At 26.7% G+C, this 27,466-nt stretch overlaps 2 protein-coding genes across 2 annotated transcripts; both read right to left on the reverse strand.

Annotated features, from left to right (window-relative positions):
• Positions 1-10,566: 10,566 nt before the first annotated feature.
• On the reverse strand, positions 10,567-17,689 carry LOC145829552 (U11/U12 small nuclear ribonucleoprotein 35 kDa protein-like). The gene is made up of 4 exons (XM_082937391.1): positions 17,615-17,689; positions 12,945-13,007; positions 12,462-12,707; positions 10,567-11,297 (listed from the first exon to the last, which is right to left on the reverse strand). Exons 3-4 carry the CDS (start codon positions 12,494-12,496, stop codon positions 10,775-10,777), a joined length of 558 nt encoding a protein of 185 aa, XP_082793517.1. The 5' UTR covers positions 12,497-12,707; positions 12,945-13,007; positions 17,615-17,689; the 3' UTR covers positions 10,567-10,774.
• A 6,569-nt stretch (positions 17,690-24,258) lies between these two features.
• Positions 24,259-25,686, reverse strand: LOC145828466 (equilibrative nucleobase transporter 1-like). Its single transcript, XM_082936224.1, has one exon. The coding sequence runs from the start codon at positions 25,684-25,686 to the stop codon at positions 24,259-24,261; it is 1,428 nt and encodes a 475-aa protein (XP_082792350.1).
• Positions 25,687-27,466: the final 1,780 nt, after the last annotated feature.

Here is a 27,466-nt window from a genome sequence, read left to right on the forward strand (position 1 = left end):
TTAGTTTTAATCTTTTTGAAATTATATAGTGTTATACACTAAAAGTTACAGAAAGAAAAGATTTATTTAAATTAACTTTAAAGTTATATAATTATGATTAGTATAGTTGTACTAAAAGATAACATTTTAAAAAAGCTAATTGTTTTATTTTGGAAAAATATCTATGTTTTGTTAAAATCTAAAATACTTCAAAGGTACCAAACAGTGTAAAAGAAATAAAATGCATATCATTTGCTATTTATTTGTAGTTTTTTAAGCAATATACTGGATATAATATAATACATTTTCACAGGATTTCTTATATTAAAAAAAAAAACAACACAATTACAATATTAAATTAAAATACATTTTACATTTGTTTCAGTAAAAGACTGAAAATTTCTTATTAAAAATTGCACTATTTTTACTTTACTTTAAGCCTTAAAAAAAATTAAAATTTTAAGTTAATTTTTTTACTTTTTCTAGGTATTTTATTGTTGATGAAAATTTTGATAAGTAAAATGTTTGAAACTAGTTTTTATCGTCAAACAAACCTAATTCACGACATAGAAAATATTAAACAAGTTATTTATTAACAAAAAAATGAACCTTTATTGGCAGACACAAATACCTATAAATTTAAAGAAACTCCATTATAAAACAATAATTCACTCTTTTAGTGATCTTCATGAACAACTAATCTAGTTATTGGATAATTTGCATAAAAGCAATGTTGTTTATTAAACGATACAAAAAGCGCTTAAAAAGTTTGATTTAAGGACCTGGTGTACGAAGTAACCTTTCGGTTATTCAGTCAGTAAGCAATAGGTTTTTTCGTACACCAGTTAGCGTTTGTTGTTTTATAAGATAAGTAGAGTTTATATACTATAAAAGTAGATAAGTTATTACAAACAAAGAAATTAAAGGATGATTTTATTCCATTAAGTTGAATGTAAATACGCCAGTTTCTATACCTAGCAATTTGTTTTTATCTTTAATTGGACAAATTAATTAGTCTTATGCAGTTAAAGTTAAAAACTGTAAAATTAAAAAGTTTAATAGAAAACTTATTTAATTTTTCAAGGAAATAGCTTGTTATATCAAAAGCTTAAGAAAAACTGGCAAGTCTCTTTATTAGAACAAATTTTTAAATTTATAAACATTTTTTGCAACAACAGTAAGTCAAATCATTATATTATTACTCAACGAATTTTTTTCCTATCACAGCCAAATAAGTAACAATAATGTTCTAAAATCAATAGTCGTTTTTACTAGGTGACACGAAATTTTGCACGTGATTGCAGTTCAGATCCGAGAAGGATAATTTTGTGGTGATTTGTTCGATTTGTTTGTCGTCGTACCATTGAGATGACTTGCAGCTCAAAAAGTTAAACAAATGAAATGACCGACAAAAGCACATCGGCCAGAACATTGAACCCGAGACAGTTAAACAGAATGCAGTTGAAGAGAACAAATAACATATTAGTGTAAAAGAAAACGAATAAATTAAAATACACAAAATTAAAAGTAAAATGCTTACCAAACATAGGTTGATTTCGCTTTTAAATAAACTAAATTTAGTATATAAAATCGAGTATAACAAATTTAAGGTAAAAAGATTTGATAAAGACACTACTAAAGTACATAACATACTTAATCAAAATAAACTTTTTAGTTAGCTAGTCAAGAAGATTTAAATTTGAAACAAAAACTTTTTAATAAAGTTAATAAAGTGGTTGAATAATTTTAGGAGGAGGAGTAAAAAAATACTATTTTTTTTTAATCAGAACGAGTAATTAATTGAGATAAACGTTTCATTAGATACTTATTTTTGTTGTTAAATTACTAAGGTTTTTAATCATTTTTACTAAAAAATGTTCGATATAGATCAACTGTTTAAATTTTGAACGAAAGTTCTCTGCCCTCTCATACGATATTATCTTATGTGGTAGTTTGTTCTACAAAATAATTGTTTTGTGACAAAAATAAATTTGCTACTGGTTATTTTAAAGATTACTTTTACATATCGTTTGCTTATTGATACGTCTCAATAAGTATTGATTTCAGAAAAAAATTATAAAATTATCTAAAAAAGACTTTATGTTTGATAATTACAATTTCAATAGAAGTTCTGATCGGTACTATTGATTCTTAGCTTATTATAGAAAATAAACTTTTGCATTAAAAAAAAGCACTTATTGTTAGTTTATAAGCTACCAAAAAGTTTTTAGAGTACTTGAAAATGTTTTATCGATACAACTCTAATTTATTAAATTATTATAGTTCTACTTTATACTTTTATAAATTAATTTATCTAGCAAGTCTATTGTTGTTGTATAACTTAATTAAGTCTTAAATAGGAAAAAATAAATTTAATAAAAAATATCAACAATATCAAAAAATGTCTAAACTTAATTTTCCATAACACATTAAAAAAAAAAAGCATGTTTTGTATATTTTAACTAAAATTTTATGTTTTTGCAAATATTAAATATAAACAAACTTTTAAACATTATATAAGCATAGAGTGAGATAACTACGTTTTGTATAATTAGTTCTTTAGCTGAATGATTCAATTAAGCTACTAGTACTTTATAAGACTATAAAGTTGGTAAATGTCTAAATTGTAGATAAATTAGAGTGGATGATGAAATGATGTGTCTTTTTATATAAACATGTGTAAGAAATTTTGAATATTTGTTTTAAGAACATTCTTTAACTATCAACACATCAACAACGTCTTCTTTTATATTGTAAATATACTAATTTTTTAAAAGTAGCTTAAAATTAAAATACTTAAACAATTATCTTTAAACTTAGTTACATATTTGTCTATAATGAACTATCAATTATTATTACTTGGTAATTTATAGTTTTACTCGTTTTTTTTTATTGTGTGTTATCATTTCAAAGGAATACTAAAAAGTTATCAAAAAATTTAATTTTCAGTTTATTAGCTAGTCTTTTAGAATAGCAAAGAATCAAGATAAAAATTTACCCTTCATAAAAACCATCGTCTAAAGATTTTATATCAGATTGTTGACTTTCAAATATCAGTACTTCGTCCATGTAATCAATATTAATCATATTATTATAAAACTTTCGCATATAATATACACCTTCTAAACTTCCATAGGAATCATAAAATCCGATTCCAAACTCTCCAAACAAGCTGGCAAATGATCTGTCTTCACCACCAGGAACGCGTTTGTTTCCATCAACTCCAAAAAACAGTTCGTCATCGTTTTGTTTTAAACCATAGAATATGTAGTCTAGATCGAGGGCCCGCTGAATAAAGTCGATTTCCAAGTTGTACCAATACCAAAAGTCTTCTACAATCATAAGTATGTGTCCTCCTGTCATTTTGTTGACTTCCTCGAGTTGATATTTCATTTGGATCAATACCAACACCTTTTGCCTGACAAAATGATCTTTTTGATTGTCGAATATACCGAAAGCATACAAAAATTCTAACAACTCCATGATGTTGTTGCCTTGAACGATTGTATAAGTAACTTCATTGCCTTCAGCCTTTCTTATTTTCCATATACCATCGACTTTAATGAGATAGCCATTGAAATACGAACCAGAAGTTTCATTTGAAGACGACTTTTCTGCATCCAGTTTGCTTTTACAGTCACTCTCTGTTATGTTGCTACGTTTGCCATCTTTTGAATACCCCGGAAAAATGTTTTTCAAAAAGGCCTCTCTGAACTCACCCGCATCTTCGAGCTGAGTGTCGGTGTATCTTCTGATGAAAATTTCTCCGGACAAATATGTTTCGAGAAAGGGAACATTGTTTTTTGAAAATTTTTCCAAGGCAGGAGAAATAGTTTGAAACTTATCCAAATATCTACTTTCTAGGGCCAAATAAAGATCAAAGTTATAATTTAAGAACTCAAAGTCGACAAATTCTTTACTTTCAACTAAAACTGTTTAAAATTTGGCAAAAAACTGCCAATTTTATGAACGAAAATGTTTTGATTGTATTTTATACTTTTTATAAAATAAAATACTTTTTTAGTTTTAAATTTAGAAAAAAATTTATTTTAAAAGCTAAAAATTTTTAGTCTTTATACATTTGATATATGTTTTAGAATTATAATATTTCGACAAACAATATCTATTGAGTACACTTATAAACTAAAACGGTCTCAAGACTACTTACTTGATAATTCAATTTTATATTTAAGTTAAGATATATTCATAAATCTTAAACTTCTAATACGCACCTTTACTTTGTATTTTCGTTAAACCAATGACACTTAAATTGTGATAATTAACAGTCACAAACAATAAATGTACTCTATGTATATTTTTCTTCAGTAAGTTACAGAAAAACGTTTAAAGTAAGAAAAACTTGGTTATATATTATCCTTATTTATATGAACCATAGCGTATGATTTTAGTAAATATTTTATACGCTTTTGAACAACTAGATTAAGTTAAAACTTCTTAAATCATAAAACGAAAAATTAAATATAACTAATCAATTAGTTAAGTGACTAATTTGCTGAATAATTAAACATATATTTTTTAATATAAAGAGTTTTAAAATCATTGTTTTAAGCAAAGTATAAGCTTAATTAGCATAATAATAAAGAAAGCATAAAAGAATACTAATACATATTGTTAATAACCTTAGATTTAACATAAATTACTCTTTTGTGTCAACTAAGTAAATATGCATCGTAAACTTTTACACTAGGGGAAAATTGCATTCTAAAACACTTTGACTTGATTTTCGAAAGGTCCATTTATTAAAAATCTTTATGAATACAAATATTTTTTTTTAATTGGATATAAGTCATTTTTACTTAATTGAGGGCATTACTTTTAGTAAAAATATGATAAGTGGACACAGAACTGTTTTTCAACTTATTTAATTAGTTCGCGGGAAAATTGCTCGCTTTATTTTTGATTAAACATTCAAAAATGACTTCTATCCAAAATATTCTAAGACTAAAGAAAGTTTAAAGAAACACAACTATTTAAAATAGTTTTGTCGAAAAAGTATTCCTTTTTATAAATAGAAAATATATTAATCAAGTTTTAATGTGCACATTTTTTTTCGGACTATTTATTTTTAACCTTTGAATACAATTTTGTTAATATTTGTTTATATACTTGCTGAATAGATAAAAAAATGTTTTGCTTAACTTTTAGTTAGTTTGATTCAAATAGCTTTTAGTTAATAATAATACGAATAAACTAAACAGTTTTAAAAATATAACAAGTTTTAAATATTTAATCTATTCATGTTGAAAATTACACTTTTAATTGAAAACAAAAAAAATAAATGATGCCTTTCAAAATCCAAATATAAAACAGATTAGTTTTATATGAAAAACATTAACATTACTTGAAGCTCTGATAGACAAAAAATGTTTAAAATTGTTGGATTTTAGAAAAATTTTAAATTAAAATACTTTTTCTTCATTTTGTTATTTTATTTTAACACATAAATCATAAATATACTAAAATTAACTGTATTTGTGAGATATCGTTCTTATATACAGTTAAGTTTCAGGAAGTAAATTGTTTTTATTTCCGTGTTGAACATAATTAAAGTTGTTGAACATAATAAAAAATGTAATTAAGCTTTTACAAAAGTTGAAAGCTACTAAAAACCTTTTTTGAACTCAACACTAACTAAAGTTACACAATATCAAATTTTATTGTAAGAAATGACTAAAAAAATTAAAATTTAAAACTACTGGTTTTAAACTATACAAAAATTATTTTTTAATAAAATATTTGATGTTATAATTTTTTTTTTAAATTGCAAACCATTTAGTACAGGCAGGCTAAGAACTGTATAAGAACTAAAGTATAAACAAAAATCTTTCAAGCGCTAAAGCGTTAAAATACATATACACTGATTTATGTTTCAGTAACAAAGAAATGTTTCTTATCTGCCAGTTTTCAACTAACACTACTGACACGAAACTCATCTAGTTTTAGACAAACTGCTTCAAAGTTTTGTTGTCCTTTTTGTCAATTCTGAACATACAAAGTTCAAAAAATAAACATATTTAAAACCGAATACAAATAAACCAGTTTAAGCTTATTAAATTAGTTTTACCCTTGTCCCTAATTAGAGACCTTGACCAATACTTTAGGCATAGCTATACCATAGCGAAACGGGCCTATTTTGTACAAAGACACTTTCGCACGATGACAGTTTTGCAATTTTGCACGGAGATATTTTTGAACTAATTGAATTTCATTTAAATTTTTTTATTAATTATATTTTTTTTTTTTACTATAACTGTTATTCCTAACCCTTACCCTAAGTTGGTTCCTTTTTTTTTTATTAATTATTTTTTTTTTTACAATTTGTTTTTTTTTATTATCACTGAAACCCCTAACCCTTACCCTCGGTCGGTATCTTTTTTTTCTTTATAATTAGTTTATTTTTACGTATTCATTTTTTATTTTTATAATAGTTTTATTATTGTTTTTTTATATTTACTATCACTGTTACACTTACTCTCGGTCGGTAGTTTTTTTTTAAATGACCCTCCGTGCAAAATTATAACTCGTGCAAAATTGACCCTTGGTACAACATTGTTTTCGTGCAATTTTGTCCCCTCGTGCAATTTTGTCTTCGTGCAACCTTGACTCGTTCCCAGGTAGTTAGGATACTTACTTTCTTTTTATTTTTGTTTAACAAACGTTTTAAAAACTACACAAAGCGTCTTTTTGAAGTGAAAAGTGAGTTTATTAAATGTTTAGTTAGTATACAGTTTCAAAGATAAGTTTTAATTTTTCTGACTGATGATTATAAAGTTTAACTAAATACGAATTTTTAAATGTAAAACTTAAGTAAAGATATTTTAATATAATTTTTAATATTTTTTTTTACATTTAATGTTATTTGCGTGTTTAACTTACGCCTTTCTTCCTCAATCAATATTAATTAAAGGCTGTAGAGCTCGCTTTATTTACATCATTGCAAAACTTTAAACAGTGAAACTAACAAAAACCATTTTTACATAATAATACAGAAAAAACAAAAAAAGTTTAATAAATTTAAAAAACTGTATTAGTTTTAACTATAAAGCTTATTTTCTTTTTTTCGTTTACTGGTTTATTTTGCAAAAGCTCATTTTTATTTTTTGTGCTATTTTTAACCATTAAAATGAATGTAAACACAAAAAACAGGCCATTAATACTGTGTTATTATATATTTTTGTTGTTAGTAAAATAAGTTTCGTAAACTTTTATTACAAAGCAAGGCATTGTTAAGTACAGCGTTGTTCAAAAAAAATTAAATCTAGAATAGTACGTTTAAATTGCTTTTCAAGTTTAAGAGGGTCAGGGCTAGCACTTATTTAAGGCAATTGAAAATTAGTCTTAGTGACTAAAACCTAGCTTGAATCAGCCTGGGTTTACTAAGTAATTCTAAAAAAGTTTTCAGGCTTAAATGCAGTTGCTTTTAAAGCCAGTGTGCGTTTAAACTTATATGTGTACAACCATTTTAAATATTATTTTAGTTTATAGCATCCTCAGGACTTAAAGTTTTACATGTAATTAAAACCAAAACTTTAAAATGAAAAGGACATACATCAGAAGTTCTCTTTGCGAATCTATAAAGCAAAAAGTTCAGCCTAATGTTTGAAACTTCGTCGGAGATTTTAAAATTAAAAAAGGATTCAACTGAACTTTTATTTCAAAAACTCAAGAAGAGCTACATTAAAACTTTCTGGGCACAAGTGTATAAGTGATAATTGCTACATGTAAAAACAAAACAACTAAAAACTCAAAGGCCACTTTTTTTGGGTCTTATACAGTTTGCATTGGGTAGGATTTTACAAAATCTAATTCCATCAAAATAAAAGTTTCTTTAAATAATCTTAAATTTTAAACATGGTATTTTTGTGGTATTTACCCCTAAAAAATTAGCTAAAAACTGAAAGGTCACCGTACTTATAAGCATCTTACTGTGCATAAGAATTAATTTAAAGTGCACAGAAAAGTTATGTAAAAAAATTAAACGACTCAAAATTAAAAAACAAACAATTTTGCCTATGTCTTTATATTATAAAGTTTTTAATGTTTCTGTGTACATTTAATTACGTTACATAGCAGAAATAATTATTATAAAAACTTAGGTATAAATTTCATGCTAAACAAAACACCTAAGTTTTAATTTAATCAAATTGCAGTTCATTGTCGTGCATTACTTTTGTACGAAATAGAGGACATTCGCATTTAGTCAATTTATTTGACATTTATTTCATAAATGACTTACCTAACCCAAGTACTTATGAAACTTATTAAGCAGTTGCTGTTGAAAGAAGAAGTTATTATCTAAACTGAGAAAAAATACTGCAAAAAAGCCAATCTGTTTTTTTTACATAAGCCTAAGCAGTAAATTTTTCTTTAGGGCTTTAAACGTTTTCCATTGACTTAAAAAAATAATAATAAATTACATCACTTTACCAAAAAAAAAAGACTTTAAAAAGTTTTGTTTAGCGGGCCACATCTACATGGTCGCGGGACGCAGATATTTTTTTTCAAGGGCCGCATTCCATTCAAAAACTGTGCTCGCGGGCCGCAGTTTGCCGACCCCTTAATTATCAGTAGACAAAAATGTTATTCAATTTATCAAAAACATTAGAATCAAGAAAACTTTACTTCAAATAATTGAACCTTTTAACAATAGTTTCCAACTTATGGCACTTTCTCTGAGTAATTTTTGTTCGATTATTTTTTTTCTCTGGTAACAACATTTTATTTTCTTTAAATAAAAGAATACACTTTAGTTTTGTTGTTTAATACTTTTATAAATTAAACTTTTTTATAGCAAATAGTTTCAAAACTACTTATATCATTGGTTTTAACGGTGTACACAGTATTGTGCATTAAAGTTATTTTACTGTGCACAGAAAACTTTTTAAGGTGAAAAGTTATATTTAAATAAGTTACTTCTGTTCTATAATAAAAGCTAATTTTTCATGATTTTACTTTCTTTACATGTTCTTTATAAAAAGGGCATATGGGAGTCAGCACTTTTTTTACATGTTGATCTAGTATTAAAGATTTTTACTTAGTTAATAGTGACTTTCTACCGTTTCATATAGTGAAAATTAGTTTTTGAGATATAAGGCTACAAAGTCGGAGAGTTTAATAAATAGTTTAGTTTATAAAGAAGGGCCAAAAATTAAGAAGGCAAAAACGACTATTTCGTTTAAATTCTATCTTCTCTTACAGTTTAAATTAATATTTCACAAAATTTATGAGTAAAACCATAACTTAATAAAACAGAATCCTCTTGAGGAAACTTCAAGTTTTGAGTTTTTATTTTCCGACAAATAATATAAAAAACTGATGCATTTTTGTTTTGATCATGAAATTTTATTTTTTCAATTACTTTAACGCTTAAAAAAGTTTTTTTTTATATTAATGCAAGGAACATCTCATTAAAACTTTAAAGTCAATAACTTTAAAAATAAAAGATAAGAAAGACTTGAAGAGAATTAACATACTTCTGAGTTAAATGAGCACGAAAAAATTGGGGTTTATACATTTGCATCGGAAATTTTTAAAAAAGTTATAAAATGTTTGCGTTTTATAAAAACTTAAAAAATGTGTTTTACAGTTATATGATCATCACTGAAGTATTTTTTTTAATTAAAAAGTGCTAATGATTAAAAACTGTTGTTAATTGTACTTTGGCTCCTACACACTGTGTAGCTCTGTTGAAAAATAAAGTAAAAATTCTACATTAAATTATTAAAGATATGTAAATGTGAATTAATAAAGAATATGTAACATGCTATAAACAAAATAAAACAAAACTTTTAAGCAAAACAAATTGAACTTAACTTGATAAATTAAAGTCTATTTAGACAAAATAGAAATACACAGTGAAGTTAAAAAAAAAAATTTCTAGTTTCAATTCAAGTAGTTTTCTGTTAATAAAATTGAAATTAGCTAAAAGTTATAGTCAGAAAGTTTTTCAAGTCAAAATATACTTCTTGACTAAAAATATCTACAAGTACAACTAACTCACTGTTAACAAGTGTATATAAAACACAAAATTTAACTTTAGTAATTAAAAAGTTATAATAATGTAAAATAGTTATAAAATAAGAATTATATCATCCTCAGAATGCTTCACATTTTTTCAAGTTTTATGATTAAAAAACACATGATTTATCAGAAAGTAGCAAATAAATTTTTTTATTTAACAAATTATACTTTTATTGTTTATACTTATATTGTTTAACATTTAAACAACTATATTTTGTGTGTATATCTAAACTCAATGAGTAGTTTCGTAACTGCTAAAAGCTTTTAAAATAAATACATGTGTAGTCAAAAATATAACAAAAACTGTAACAAAAAATAACCAAATATATACAGGTTTCAAAAATTATAACCAAACTTATTTGAAAGAAAATATTTGTTATATTGTGATTTAAAAACATTAAATAATTCAACTAACAAATCGGTTTCTTAAATTAGTTTTAGATTGGAAGCATTAGAAATCTTGTCAAAAACTATTACATTTTAAAAATACAATCTAACACTAAAAACAAAACTTCTCATAAATTTAAAGCATAAAGTTGACTTTCTTAGAATTTTAGAAAATATTGATAGTATCATCATATTTATCATGTATACAGTTTTTAACCATTATTTAAAAGTGAAATTTTGTCATTTTGTATAACTACCAATCCACAATAATTAAAACTTATTTAAACTGAAGAAAACAGATATTAGTATTAGGTAACAAAAATATTAATTTTAGTATTAAATATAAAAAAAACTTATAAAATTATTTTCAATTTATTTCTTTAACTTGTACTAACTTATCACCGGTTTCTCTCCTTTTATAAGGCTTGTCCCTGCAACCAAAGCGCAGCTGACCTGACTCTTTTTTCCCGCCAAAACCGCCGCCCAGCCTCCTCGGGACCCACCCCTTCATCCTCCTGCAACGTTCCCAATCCACCACAACCTTGTGCTCGTCCACAACTTCTTCATGCACCTTCCTGTATGCCAACCTGGCGTCCTCGGAACGCTTGTACTCCACAAATGCGTACTTCTTAGAAATTCCGGTGACCAAGTCTCTGACAATGTGCAGATCGACCAGCTTGCCGTACTTGCTGAATATTTCGGTGAGAGTTTCTTCAGTGGTTTTCATGCTCAGTCTACTGACAAAGAGCGTTTTGCGCGGGCATCCTCCCAGTTTTGCTGGCGGTTTGTAGCAGCACGCTGCGGCCCTGAGCACGGCGTTGTCATGGACTTTGCTTTGGTTGTCACCGTTGATGCAGCTTACTTTGAAAGGGTCGTACTCTGTGGCGTATCTGTCAGTGTTGTATGACATTAGGTGATTTTTAAGAAATATGCTGTAAAATTACTCTAAATAAATCAAAATGGTTGTGATTTATCTAAATTATCTAATGTTCAAAAACAACTTGTTTAACATTCATATAATTGTAACATTAAATATACAAACTGCTGATTTCCAAACTTTCTAAAATAATTGATATGCATACTAGATTATTAAGAAGGTTGTTTATTAGAAAAAGCTACTAACATTTTAATTAATATTGATACTTTTTAGTATCTAAAAAAAAATAAAAGTAATTTAAACAAAAACCATAGATTAAGTACAATTTTTGACTTTATTTTTCAAATTTATGGACACAATGTGATAAACAATGAAATGTGTTACAAAAGGTATACAGAATTATATAAATTATGCACAGTATATATAAATTTTGACTGAAATATCTTTATTTCATAAAAAAAAAACAAAAATGTGGTCAAAAATCTTTTGAAAAGTTAGTTATTATTTTAGACTTAAAGTTGTAAATTTCAGAAAAAATTAATACATTTCAGGTTTTCATATTGTAATCACTGAATAAAATTCTAGCTTAAAAAGTTCAAATTAAATCAAAAACTAAACACTTTATCACAAAACTAAAATTCTTTACACCAAAGTACTGACCAACTAAAACATATTTTATTTCAGTATGAAATAGTTTAATTAAAACTATTTATTTTAAATAAATTTGTAATTACTAGTTTTCACAGTTTATTTAGCTAAAACATTTGAAAAAACACGTTTTAAGCCTTGTATTTTAGAAATTTAAATCCAATAAATAAGTTTATACAATTTGTGACTTTCTTCATAAAATGACAAGTATACTTGTATTTAAATAAAAAAAACAAAACAATCGACATAAACAAACACTGCAAAAAAATCTATAAACAATACATAAACCTTCATATAGTATTTAAAAAAAAAATTATTATAAAAAGAAAAAGTGGATTTGAAGAAACAACAAACCTGAAAATTTTCTGTAACTTATACAGCTGTTTTAAAATAAAGTTATAGACAATAAGTAACAAGATCTAGTTAAAAACTCATCTAAAATTCAAACTGTCTAAACTATGTTAATAAATTTGTTTCCTTATAGCAGTTGACTCAATCATAAGCTCAAAAATATCAAATCTTAACTCACATTTTGGTCACAACAATATTTTGTGGACAATGCATTTGATAATTTTGTCAACATTTTCTTGCTGTCAAATATAAGTTTGAGCTTGTGTGAATTAGAGTTAAATTATAAGAATATGTTTTTTCAATTATATCACTATTGTTGTCACTTTTATAGTTTTATTGAATTTGCAACTTTGTTTCGTTGTAGCTCAATACAGTGTACACATTCTGCTCATTTCATTATATTATGTATGTGTTTGAATTAAATCTGTAAAACATAAAAAAGTTGATTTACTCAAAAAATTGTTTTTGTGAATTAAATTTTTTGACCGTTTTCATAAGAAAGTTCCATATATAATTAAAGGTGTCTACCTAGCTTTGGTATGGATACCTTATACTTTGGAAATAAGTTTTTATAAAAGTAGAACACTAAAATTAAAAAAAAAAAACTTAAATTAACTGCAAAGTAATATCTTTAGAAAGAAAGAAAAAAGTGAACGCTCACAACTATGGTCAATGGATTGGTATGGAGAAAGATCTTTTGGTCATCAAGCCTCACACCATATATCTGTAAATAACTTTGATAAGTTTTATTTAAAACTTTGACAAAAACTAATTTTAATTAAATGTATGATTTTTAAATGTATGTATGAAACTTATACTAATTAGAGAAATTAATTCTTAAACTAAAAAAAATGGTATGCACTAGTTAGTGTGTGGCAACACTAATAATACAAAATAGCTATTAATACTAATATAACTAACTTAAGAAAAAAAATGCTAGTTATGGTGACTTACTACAAAATTATATAAGATTCAACTTAGATATTTTTTTTACTCATAAAAAAACATAAACAAACAAATATTGGTTATACGCACGAATCGGGGCACACAATATTCAACAATATTTGAAGGAACTTTTTCTTATTATTTTATTGATATTCAATATATATTTACTACCAGGTCCAAATTTGTTCAACCTGCTTTTTAAAAAGTAAAGACATCGGTAAGGTACGCACTTTGAGAGGTACGCACCCAAATAAAGTACGCACTAATTTTCTTATTTTATTTAGAACAAAATGTTCATAAACTTTTTACAGGTGTTATCAGAGACGAAGACAAGCTTTTTAAAGCAAAGAAAGAAAACGGTAACTACTAATGACATTTCAACTACGTTTGACATTTTTAATGTATCAAAACTTTATCGTCTGACAATAAAAATTAATATTTTTATGAAAATTTATTTTGAATAAAACTAAATAAAAATGATAATTAGATTTAGATTAAGTTTTGTTAAACAAAAGTTTAATTAAACTTGTCAAGAACTGTTTTAAATAAAAATGAATTATATTTATCAGTATATACAAGTAAGAACGCAACTATTTCAAAGAAATGAAACTCTAGCATTAAATTAAGTATAATAACTTAATTTACTTAAACTACTGACTTTTTTTTTAATAAATAAACAAATTGTATTTAATTTTCAAATTTGAATCATCAATTTTTGTCCTGAAAAAACCAGTCATAGCGGTACAAGATTTAACTAAACATCTATAATACAAAAACCAATCTAATAATTAAACACAAGCTTAATTAACAAAAGTATATTTTAAATTAAATTGAAGTTTTAACAATAAATTTTTAAAGAGCTTCACAATAAAGGAACCTTTATACAATTATGACAAAAGTTAAATTGTTAAAAAGTTTATTACTTAACAATTGTTTTACGCTAGTGCGATGATCACAATTTAATTGATTCACAAGTTAAAAAGTAAACAAACTAATAAGTTGCAACGGACAAACATTTTGTATAGTTTTAGATAAGTAATTAGTTGACTAATTGAATTTTAGTAATATTCAGCAAGATAAATTATAATTGACGTAAATACAATTTACAAAGCTTTATCTATATAAAATATCTTGTTAACTTTATATAAACAATAAATTTTATGCGTGCATAAATTTGTAGAGATAATGAAACAAATTAAGCAAAATTGATTGTTATATAATAATAGTTTTTAATATTGTTTTAACTTTTTTTAAATCAATGTTTTACTTTTGTTTCTTATTTTAAAAAACTAAAACGAGCGTAGCAGTTGCTTCTGAAATGCTATGAAACGGTCTTTTAGAACTAAGTTTTAGGTAAATAATTATATTTAAAGAAATTATTTCGAAATTTCAGTTTTTGACAAAGTATTCAAATATTCTAGAACTAACTTGTCTTTAAACTATTTTAAAACTTTTAAAACCTTAATTGTATAATAACAATCTAATAAAATATGTTTGTTTATTTATTTAAATTTAATTTTCAGCAAACAAAGTAGACGAAAAAAGAAACACAGTAAAACGAAAACTCAGAGTAGTATATTTATATAAAAATACAGTATATTTCTTATATTTAATTAGTTTCGAAAATAAGTTTAAGTTGATTGTTTAATTATAAAAAAAAAAGTCAGTAGTTTAAATTTAAAAAGTTATTATATTTAATTTAATGTTAGAGTTTCATTTTTTGAAATAGTTGCATTCTTACTTTTATATACTGATAAATATAATTAATTTTTATTTAAAATAGTTCTTGTACAAGTTTAATTAAACTTTTGTTTAACAAAACTTAATTTAAATCTAATTATTATTTTTATTTAGTTTTAATAAAATAAATTTTTCAAAAAAATAATAATTTTTATATGTCAGACGGTAAAGTTTTGATACAGTAAAAATGTCAAACTTAGTTGAAATGTCATTAGTAGTTACAGTTTTCTTTCTTTGCTTTAAAAAGCTTGTCTTCGTCTCTGATAACACCTGTAAAAAGTTTATGAACATTTTGTTCTAAATAAAATAAAAAAATTAGTGCTTACTTTACTTGGGTGCGTACCTCTCAAAGTGCGTACCTTACCGATGTCTTTACTTTTTAAAAAGCAGATTGAACAAATTTGGACCTGGTAGTAAATATATATTGAATATCAATAAAATAATAACAGGGTTGCCACTCTTTGAGCCAAAAAATCTTCCCTGAGTGACCAAAAATTTCCCTGAGTAACCTTAAATTTCCCTGAGTTTCCCTGAGTATTTTTCAAATCTTAAAAAAAAATTTTTCTCTTCTAACACAAATTATTAATACCTCATTCTCATTTTTCTTCTTTAATAATAAAAGGAAGGTTGTATGTGTATGCTTCTGCATTAAATTTAATGAAAAAAATTGAGGCAACAAAGCTAAAAAAAATCAATTTCACAACTATTAATACATCATCCTTTATAGCATAGTTATAAAATCTTGACCTGGTGGCTGTTTGTAACCAGGCAGTTTTTTTCAGTACTGTACCATTTTAACAACATTAGGCCAAATTAAAATGGCTCTGTCAGCTACCTGCTTTGACTCTAACCATCTTGTGGCGCAAAATGATAAAGGAAAGGTGGTTGACCTAGTTTCAGTTACATAGTCATCTCTTCTGGCCGATGTGTGAACAAATAAGCAATGGAGATGTTTTACAACTTTTTTTATTTTCCAAGGTGTAGCTTCAACACCGGACTTGAATGCACCATGAATAATGTGCAAGCTGCAGGACCCTGTGTTAATAAGTTGAGGTAGACCTGAAGCCTCTCTATCAAAGTCAACTTTTTTTGCAACAGCAACGTTCACATCTGGTCCATCCATTGAAATTTGGATCAAATTTTTTAGGTTTAACTCTTGAATTTCGGTCAATAGGGCTTTTTTTAAATTATCTGCAGTACAGTGACCTTAAAATGCTGAAGTAAAATATTGACAGTGTACTTTTTTTTTCTTCATGCATCTCACCACCAAATCTAGTTGAGTTTTTTGCAAGACTTAATTGAAACACTCATCAAATGAAATGGAATAAAAAGACGAGCAAAAAACTGTTTTTTTTTAAGACATCTTTAAAAAAAGGGGCTATACCAAAGTTTGTTATATATGAATATTTGGTTCTATTCATGCAGAACTTTTTTGCAATTTCACTATCAGGAAACATGGTAGTGAATAAAGTGTTATTATTATCGCAAGAGTTTCCTGACCAGTTTTCTTTGGTACACTTGAGAGCCCAACTAATTTCAGCAGCTGTTGAAGAAGTTGCAGCTGATATACTAGTTGAACTATTAGCCCCACCAAAATAAGAAGTATTTGTATTATTTTTACTCTTAGAGGCTTTCAATTTAAGATGTTTTTTCGACATACTGTGCGATTTCAATGCCCTTATACCCATGTTGGATAAGGCCATTGGTGTATCATCACCACACCACTTACATTTAAACTTCTCTTTGTCTACATCCTCAAGTAACCAATCTTTGAAGTCTTCATGGTTAAGCCAACTTTTTTTAAACAAGGTTTTAAACTGTACTTTACTCATAATACTTAAAAAAGCTTTTAAATTAAATCTGCAAAAAAGTTGTAAAGTATATTAAAACATTCACACTTTAATTACCATTACTGCTACTACTTTTGAAATTATTATTTATAAACAAAAATTTAACCTCTATTTTTTTAACAAAAGTAATAAAACACTAATCTGTATTCATTTTAATTTTTTTTACTGAAAACAAGTAGTTGTAAACAAATAACAAATAACTTTATTATTTAAAAAGTAAGAACTAATAGTACAACATAGTGTTTTTTAAACTACATAAGTAACTATAAATAAAAAGTTTATTAAAACTTTTCAATGAATAGTTAACAACAACTTTCATTTCTCTAAACTGTTTGATTTTACTTAAGTAAATATAAATTTAAAACTTAAAAAAACTACAATTTTAATACTAAGAATATTGAAGAACTAGCCGCAAGGCTAAAAAAAATTCTAAATAACCACTTTAATAATAAAAATTATTACTTTTGAACAAAATATTGAAAAGGGATTAACTAAACCTCATTCTAGATCTAGAAAAAAAATTCCCTGAGATTTTTAAAAACTTCCCTGAAATTTAGGGAAAAAATCAAAACTTCCCTGAGTTTCCCTGAGTTAAAAGAAAAATGCCAAAATTCCCTGAGTTTCCCTGAGATTTTCTACAGTTTGAAAATTCCCTGAGATTCCCTGAGTTCCCTGAGTGTGTGGCAACCCTGTAATAAGAAAAAGTTCCTTCAAATATTGTTGAATATTGTGTGCCCCGATTCGTGCGTATAATCCAAATATTATTAAAACTAGTTGAAATATTTGCTAGTGTGACCTGGTTGTCCAGACAATATATGATAACAAATGCTTCTGATGTAAAGCCTGGTTTGCCTCTTCACAGGGTTGCCACTCTTTGAGCCAAAAAATCTTCCCTGAGTGACCAAAAATTTCCCTGAGTAACCTTAAATTTCCCTGAGTTTCCCTGAGTATTTTTCAAATCTTAAAAAAAAAATTTCTCTTCTAACACAAATTATTAATACCTCATTCTCATTTTTCTTCTTTAATAATAGAAGGAAGGTTGTATAAGAAGTAATTGCATTATTTTTACTCTTAGAGGCTTTCAATTTAAGATGTTTTTTCGACATACTGTGCGATTTCAATGCCCTTATAGCCATGTTGGATAAGGCCATTGGTGTATCATCACCACACCACTTACATTTAAACTTCTCTTTGTCTACATCCTCAAGTAACCAATCTTTGAAGTCTTCATGGTTATGCCAACTTTTTTTAAACAAGGTTTTAAACTGTACTTTACTCATAATACTTAAAAAAGCTTTTAAATTAGATCTGCAAAAAAGTTGTAAAGTATATTAAAACATTCACACTAAAAAATTAATTACCATTACTGCTACTACTTTTGAAATTATTATTTATAAACAAAAATTTAACCTCTATTTTTTTAACAAAAGTAATACAACACTAATCTGTATTCATTTTAATTTTTTTTACTGAAAACAAGTAGTTGTAAACAAATAACAAATAACTTTATTATTTAAAAAGTAAGAACTAATAGTACAACATAGTGTTTTTTAAACTACATAAGTAACTATAAATAAAAAGTTTATTAAAACTGTTCAATGAATAGTTAACAACAACTTTCATTTCTCTAAACTGTTTGATTTTACTTAAGTAAATATAAATTTAAAACTTAAAAAAACTACAATGTTAATACTAAGAATATTCAAGAACTAACCGCAAGGCTAAAAAAATTCTAAATAACCACTTAAATAATAAAAATTACTACTTTTGAACAAAATATTGAAACTGGATTAACTAAACCTCATTCTAGATCTAGAAAAAAATTTCCCTGAGATTTTCAAAAACTTCCCTGAAATTTAGAGAAAAAATCAAAACTTCCCTGAGTTTCCCTGAGTTAAAAAAAAAATGCCAAAATTCCCTGAGTTTCCCTGAGATTCCCTGAGATTTTCTACAGTTTGAAAATTCCCTGAGATTCCCTGAGTTCCATGAGTTCCCTGAGTGTGTGGCAACCCTGTCTTCAGCCAAAACATAAACCAAGATTTAGTCTGCATATTCTAAAAAACCTAAATGCTTGCAGTAATTTTAAAATTCACAAGTTATATAACAGTCTATATTAAAGAATACATTGGTTTTCCACAAAATAATGGACGCACATTATTCAACAATATTTACAGGAACTTTTTTTTAATTTTACATTGATATTCTACTAATATTTACTACTAGGTCCAAATTTCAAGAAGATGCTTTTTAAAAAGTAAAGACATCGATAAGGTACGCTTATAAGAAGTATCTTTAATATATATCGTATATTAGATTATATCGGTTTCATATCTTTTTAATATAATACTAAAATTTTGGAATATTTTTTTGAAAACAAAGCTGTATAAAGTTATTTGAAACCAAACCTGAATTCCGTCCGTGCGCCATAGTTTGCCAACCCCTGGTTTAGACCGAGGGTTGACAGGCAGTTGGTGCTCGAGGGCCACATTTAAAGACCCCTTTGCAAGCCGCGGTTTTGGTTTTAATGATTTCAAATACGTCAAACATACTTTTTGCTCTTTACATGAACTCAAGAAGGGACGGATTCTAACTCTTAGTTTGAAATCTCACTTGAAAAATTATGCTAAATCATTTGTAAAAATGCAAGCTAGAAGTAGCTGCTTAAACTATTAAACATCTAAATTTAAAATAATCACATTTTGTTTAGGAAAAAGTATCAGTATGCTTATATAAAAGCATTTGTATCAAATTTTACTCATTCATGAAGTTAATATGGTGATTCAGTTGTGAATGTCACTTTTACTAAACTAAATAAGTATTGTACTATTGTATTTTATTAGTTTTTTTTTTAATGTGCTATTGCAAATGAATGCATTTATTATTTTACATTGTGTATATTTGTTGACTATTGGGTTTGGATCTAGCATTGTTCAACTCAGAGTCATTAAGACCCCTTCACCATCAAGCCACAAATTTTATAATTGCTTTAAAAAAAATGGAATTTAGGAATATGTGTTGAAAATTTTTTTTATTACGCAACTAAATACTAAAAAATAAAGTTATGATAATTTTGTAATAAAAAATTACCAAATTAGTTTAAACTTCTGACAAATCGTTTAGGAGAAATCCAGTCTAGAATGGAGCAGTTGGAGACCACTGGTGAATATAAAAAGTGATGAACTATGGAAAATGAAAATAAATTTAGCCAAGTTTTCTTCTACTTAAAAAATATTTTTTTTTTATTAAGAAAAAATCGTCATATCAAAAACGTAAATAAAACTACAGAAGGTAGAAATAATTTTTTATTTTTTCAAATATTCGAATATATCAAATCTTAAGTAAAAATACCTTTAGAGTCGGTAGTAAACGGAGCATGACTTTTTTTTTTCTTTTTTATGTCATGATATTGATATAGAAACGTTGAATCTTTGGTTTTGTTACTGTAACTTTTTCCTTAAACGATTTTTGTATAAAACTGCTTATGGAAACTTACCTCTTTCCAAGTATTCTGTTAAGGATTGCTAAACTAACGTTGACTTTATCAGTCACTTCTAAAAGTATCATAATATAGTATACTTGTTTAATTCAAAAAGGTCAGTACTTTAAATCTTCTATTCATTAAATGTTTCAACAAAAAATACATGTGTTATTCTCTCGTAAGAATCAGATGCTATCACCCTACAACAAGAAACCATTAATAGATATATCAAACTATCATTCACGTTGTTTTCGGTTATAACAGATAAAATTAGTTTAAATGAAGTTTTTATAATAAATAAGTGAACTTTAGTTATAAAATAACAAAAATAGTAGTAGCTTGACATGCAGTTATAAACAATTATAAATATTTAAATTTTTATTATGTTACTTTTCTAGACTTAGGATACTTACCTCGGCTGGTAACTTTACACACTACCTGTAACTGTTTCCAGCAGGAATAAACTCTTTTTATAAGTATTAACCTAAATAAGATAGTTAAAAACATGCAACAACGTAGCAAAACTAAAGTGATCTAAACTTCTTCTCAGACGAAAACCTTTTTTTAAAAACTGCGACGTTTTCATTTGTATTAGATTTTAATTATCTGCCAAGCGACGCTCTGCATACTTATTTTATATAAAGAATCGTTATAACCTTAACAATTCAGAGTATTTAACAAATGGGTGCACGAATACTTAAATTCTAATAATTCAAATTCTTAAAGGTTTTTAAAAGGGACACAACTTAAAAAGTAAAAAATACTAAAAAAATTAATAAAATACGTATGGGTTCTGTAAAAAAATAATTGCTGTAATGAGAGAATAGAAACATAGAATAAAGTAGGTGTATACATATTTTCATTAAAATAAGATATCTTCTACAGATAATAGTTATTAATAGGTAAAATACTTAATATTAAATCCGACTGTTATAAAATTATATAATATTTGTGATTATTAAGTCTAATATAAGTAAAGTAAGCTAAATTACACAACAAAACAACAAATCATAATATAAACAAACAACTCACCTTAATGGAAAAGATAACTGATTCAAACTTTATTGTTGTTAACTAATGAAAAATACATTTATTGCAACTAATAATTACGTCACAATGTGAATAAGGTTATTTAAACTATCCAATTTGTATTGCAAAGAACATTAATTTATTTTATATGTAATCCATTCTGAACAAAAATAAAACATCAACCATTAGTTAGTGAACAATAAAATTTAACAATAATTAACGACGGTGAAGGCAACAAAAATCTCAGAAACTCGATGTAACATGTATATTATATATTGAATGTTTGTAATGATTGAATCAAAGTTATATAGAATTAGGAAGCAGATTTAGTTCAAATGTAAAAATCAAAAATGAAAAAATTAAACTTTAAGAAAAAACAAAACACAAAAAAACAAAATTGTAATTGGGCTTACAATGCTTTGTTTTTTTCATTTTACATGAGGCCTAATTAATACCTATTTAAATATACACTTTTCTTTCTTAATATTTTTGGAGATATGGCTAAAATAGATTTTAAAATATTGTTAATTTAGGAAATTAATAAAAAATTTAAATTTACTTTGAAAAGAAAAAAGTAAAAAAAAAGCTTTCGTAGATAATAACTAGACCAACATACGCATTTAAAAAAATATGTTACTTTCTTAATAGCCTTTAAATTTTTTTTTAAAGAATTTAAAACTTTCTGATTTTAAGTTGTCATGTATTCCTTATAAATACAGTGTATCCTCGCTAATCTAGTCCATCGCTAATGAAGATGGTTTTAGTCAAGAAGTATACTTAATTAATTAAGCTAAAATAATTGTTTTGACTTTAAAACTTAACACGGATATAATCAAACTGTTTAACTTGCGACTTATTCTCATTATATTTAATATAAACTTTATCAAAGTTTTATTTTTGTTTTTTGCTTTAATTGCTTGATTTGTTAAAAAAAAGAAAATAAACTAAATTAAAAGAAAATTTAGTGTGCTTTTTAAAATATACATTACATAATAATAAAGATGTATACTATATAAAGAAAAAACAATGTTTTGTTGACCAAATGCTTATCCGGCCATAACTACAAAAAATGCTTGCCCAACTTTGCCGAATTAGCGTTGACGCATTGTACTTTTTATTTTCACCTAAACATATTTGTTTTAGACGACCTAAATTTATAAAAAAATATTTTTAAGTAGAATACAAAAGTAATATACTAAATATTAAAAATATTTATTTGTGTTCATTCAAAGTCAACAAATGTTTGTAAATGATTCTGTGAAATCAAAAAAAGTGATATTCCTAAATTCTTCTAATACAGAGGTTGTTGCAGTAAAGAAAAATATTTTCCGGGGCCGCATTTTTAAAAAATAACTGTATATATAACATTAAAATACTGTTGTATTCTTAAAGTAAGATAAATTAAGTATTGATTAAGCGTTATTAAATAATAATCAATAAATTAGTGCATAGTTGAAGTTATATTCACAAAAACTTTAATTTTACTGTTAAAAAAACATGTCCTCTGAAAAGTACCTCGCAGGCCGCAGATTTTTGCTTTGCGTGCATGCAGTTTTTTGATCTCTGATATAACATATCTACTACAAACCAAATGCAAAAGTAAGAACTTCAAGTTGAATGACAGAATACAGTAAAAGTTTGGCAATAACAGTAATTCATGTACTATTTTTATTCAAGCGATTAACCAAAGCTCAAGTTTGTAAAAATATAAGCAGTTTATAAAAAAAGAGACTAAATCAACATTGAAGTCTGTTAAGTTGAACGTGATAAAGACATCGACGCTCAAAAACACGGTCAAAGGACCTGAGAAAAAAATCAGTCATTGAGCTACACAACACATATTTCTTTAATTCTTTTGAGTTTAAAAAACATATATTTTAACATTCTTGATCCTTTATAACAGTTAAAGAAAAACAAAACATAATATGACACTTTAATAGGAATAACTTTACACGAAAATTAACCGATATTTACAGTGTTGAATAAACTTTTGCTTGAAATAAATAATTTAGGTCTATCTACTTGTTTAAATTTGTAAAATTAAAAAAACTTTCGGTTTAAATCTATTTGATTCCAGATAAATAACAGTTAAAATATCTTTTAAACTTTTAAACTTTTACAAGTAAAAATGTACATTTATACCTATCGATTTAATTATAACAAGATAAACCATGCAAGCAAACACAGAAGAAAAATACACGTAAACTATTTGTTATAATAATTTCTTTATTAGAAGATAAAAGTTAATTTTGCTTCAACTCATTATAGTAAAACTTATACAAGAATATAATTGAAAACATTTTGCTATTAACAACACAGGTGTTCAGTTAAGTTTAGTTAGTATAACTAAGTTTAACTTTTTGAGTGCAAGTCTTCAGGTATAAATAAATAAACAATGATCTAACAGACTTTATGCATATAGATAGATTTATAGTTAGTACTATTTAGTAACGATACATAAAAACAAGTATTTATAACTATTTTTTAACTTTAGGGCAAAACTCAATTAAAGTAAGCATTTACAACAAAATCAAACAAATACAAAAAGCTAAAAAATACACACAAATAGCATATAAAACACAACCACAATTAAAATAACAAAAAATAAGTTCAAAAATAAGACGATCTGAAATGAGGGCATAAGGTAGCGAGCTCTGATCTTATGTTTAATTATTTTGCTCTTTTGGATTCTGCAATGGCAATCCTTTCCAAATTACATTTTGTACACTCTTCTGGCTTTAGAAAGGGGTTGCATGACGTTTTGTACATGATGGTCCATGAGATATTTCCTATCACCATTTATGTTTGATCACTATGATTTTTTGTCAAGTTTTAGACTTTTCTTGTCTGAACATTCAGCTATGAATTTAACCATATTTATACTTTGTAAATTGTAAACCTAATCGTAAAAATTAAAACAGAAAATTTTCCCCTTAAACTTTTTCCTCGACGTATGCGGAATTGACTTGAAAATTTCCAATCTTTTGACCGACTCGTTGCCTTTTGAAAACGACGAAAAGGTTTCTCGTTGAAAGCAGCAGAAGCACGAAGTAGACCAGAGCGAGAAAGAGGCTGGCGTTGAAAAATCCGACGAACCTCACCGTGACGATGGTCGCCGGAAACTGCAGCAAGCCGACCATCGAGCTGATGCCCATTGTGATCGAGTACATTTTGCCGAAGATTTTGGCGGGAAACTGGCTGATCAGGTAGCAAGACAGGTTGCCGTACAGGACGCAGGTGTAGAAGAGGGAGAAGCACAGCGCCAGGTAGCGGAAGGGCTTGAGGGGAACGACTGATAAAACGAAAAACAGCAGCCCGAAGCAGTCGATCAAGAATGCCGATATTGAGTTTATTTTAAGTCGCGCCTTTTTCAAACCGTCTTTTAAGCTGAAATTTGCTTCGAGCTTGTCCAAGCTCAAGCCGATGACGGGAGAAACTACTGCAGTGCTTAAAATAAGAATGGAGTAAAACAAAAGTATATTTTTCGACAAAGTTTCGTCTTCCACACTTACTGAATCAATCCAGTTTTGAAAGTTTCCCCAAAAAAAGTAAGAAATACAAAACTGGTTATATGAGTATTTTGTGACGAACTTTATATACTTATTGCTTTTTAAGCAATCTATTGTCGTTTCTTCAACTGAATCCAGGCTTAAATTATCCTCAACTTCTTTTGTTTTCGTACAGTTATTGTTTACGTTGTCTAAATTTTCCACCATTCTATCAAAACACCGCAGCTCTTTATAGCCGTACTCAAACTTTTCAGTCACAGGCTTCTTCACGCTTTCGCTGGGAACGAGCGCAAAAGTGTGAGCGTGGCTCAACAACGTCAGCACCGCTGCCACAGTAAAAATAAACTGAAAGCTCAAGCCGTGCTGAAAATAGAGGCTGTTGAAGAGAAAAAACACGCAGTAAGACGACATGCCGCACCCATTAATCAAGTAGCCATAAAACGACTGGTAGCCCGGAAAAATGTTGCTTATCTGAAGGTTGCTGTACCATATTCCCATGTTTCCCGTCATCAGTGCCACTCCGGCGACGAAAACAATGTAATCGTTGAACTCAAGCGACAAGACGAAAAGCGCGTAAGCGACCGCAATCAGAAATAGCGCCACCGTGCGGCTGAACCATAGCCCCTTGGCGTCGATCAAGTAGCCGAACAGAATTGCGATGAGTTTGCCCGCCGTGGTCGAAACTGTGACGACCAGGTTGAGGCGCTCGACCTGAAACGTGGAGTTTCCTCCTTCTTGGAAGAACCCTTCTTGGATGAACACGTTCTGCATGTTGCTCCAGCCGAGGAGCGTGCCACCGACCAGCACCGTTTCGACGGCGGTGAAGATCAGCGTGAGCAATCTCTGAAGCATTTTACAAATTTCTGAAAAAGAAATAAAACGAGTTAAAGATTTTGAGGAGTTTTAGTTTGCGAAATTCAAAAAGTGGTCAAATGACAATTCAAATTTATATAAAAGGTTTTAAGGTGCCGCACCAAAAAAAATTTTTTTAAGAAAATATAAAGTTTATGTCGGTTTAATTTATAAATAACTATTAAATAAAATTTTATAATAAAAAACTAAAAAATACAGTAAAAAAAAGCTTGAAGATCTTTTTTAAAGTGATATTTTATAATTGTTAAAAATATTAGTATGTTAGTAATTTTGAGAATTTCTTATAGAGGGCTCTCAATAAAGAGTTTAAATTTAAAAAAAAAGCTGTAGATCTAATCAATTAAATTATTGTGATAAAAAGTATTTATTAAAAGTTATGATTCACAATAAATCAGAATTGTTAGAATTTAAGTTGTGATGTAATCGTAAAAAATATTGCTTTGTTGATCTGTAGTTACAAGTTGGTACAGACTGTTGTTGGTAGTTTTAGTAGTTAAAACTGCATATGAACTAAAACAAAAACTTTTTCTCAAACATTTTGTAAAATAAAATAGACCTTTAAATTTATCCTGCTCTTAGTTTTTAACCTCATTTATCCAAACAAACTTTTAAAAACAGTAGGTCAGGTGTCAGAAAAAACACAGCAAAACTTTTGCACGGCGTCACTTTGGCACAAAGTGTCATTTTTGCACAGCTTAACTTTTGCACAAAGCTTTACTTTTGCACTGACTGTTACTTTCGTACGGCATTAGTTTAGTAGGGAGCGTTATTTTCGCACGAACTAAAGCTTTTCAAAGTCTTTTTAAGGTAGAAAGAAGTATGATTTTTTTTTATTCAACGCTTTAATAATTAATGTAAGTACGCTCACAATTTGTGAAAGTTTAAGTTTGAATTAAAACTTCTTTAAAAGTTTGTCTAAATCCAAAGTCTTAAATAAAATAATATATATTATTTAGCTTATTGAAGTTATCATAGCTTTCTTGTTTTAATAGTATTTCATATCAAATATATTAGTTTGTAGTTTATATATTAACAATTATATACGACTTAAAACAATTGCAATGATACGAAAAAATAATAATGATAACAACTAATCAATACTATAATACAATTTAGTAAAAATAAACATAGCTGAAATTTAATGTAACAAACTCAAGAAAACAAAAAAAAAGTTGTTTTAAATCAAATTGAGATCTGCTTTTAGAGACTTTTAGTGTATTAATATTAACTGATTTGTAATTAGGAATTTAATTTATTATATTATAACAATAAATATATTGTAGATTTTAAATTAAACGTAACAATCTTAAAAAAATTTAAACTTTATTTTACTTGTATAGATTAGCATTGTAGTACAGACAAACGTTTTTTTGAATGTGTATTTGATAACGTGCAAAAGTGACACTTTGTGCTAAAGTAAAGCACCGTGTTTTTTTGCAAAACTTTCGCCGGGCAATTCTGATTCGCTAACGTTTTAAGTCAATGCTAATTTGAATATTTATTTACAAAGAAAAGACGAAACTAAAATTGCACTAAGCTAGAGATAAAATTAAAGTTCAAACATTTTTAAATAAAAAACATTTAAATTGTTACTGACATTTTTAAGCCAAATGCTGGTAAATTTTAAAATTCTAAAATTTAAGTCTGATCATATTAATTAACAAAACAATAACATGTTAGTCGTGAAAATGTGTGTAGTGATATTTAAAAAAAAAAAGTTTTAAAGCGAATATATTTATAAAACTTAAAGATATAATGA

The sequence above is a fragment of the Thalia democratica genome, chromosome 2, assembly GCF_965202585.1.
Source record: "Thalia democratica chromosome 2, ktThaDemo2.hap1.1, whole genome shotgun sequence".
NCBI lineage: Eukaryota > Metazoa > Chordata > Thaliacea > Salpida > Salpidae > Thalia > Thalia democratica.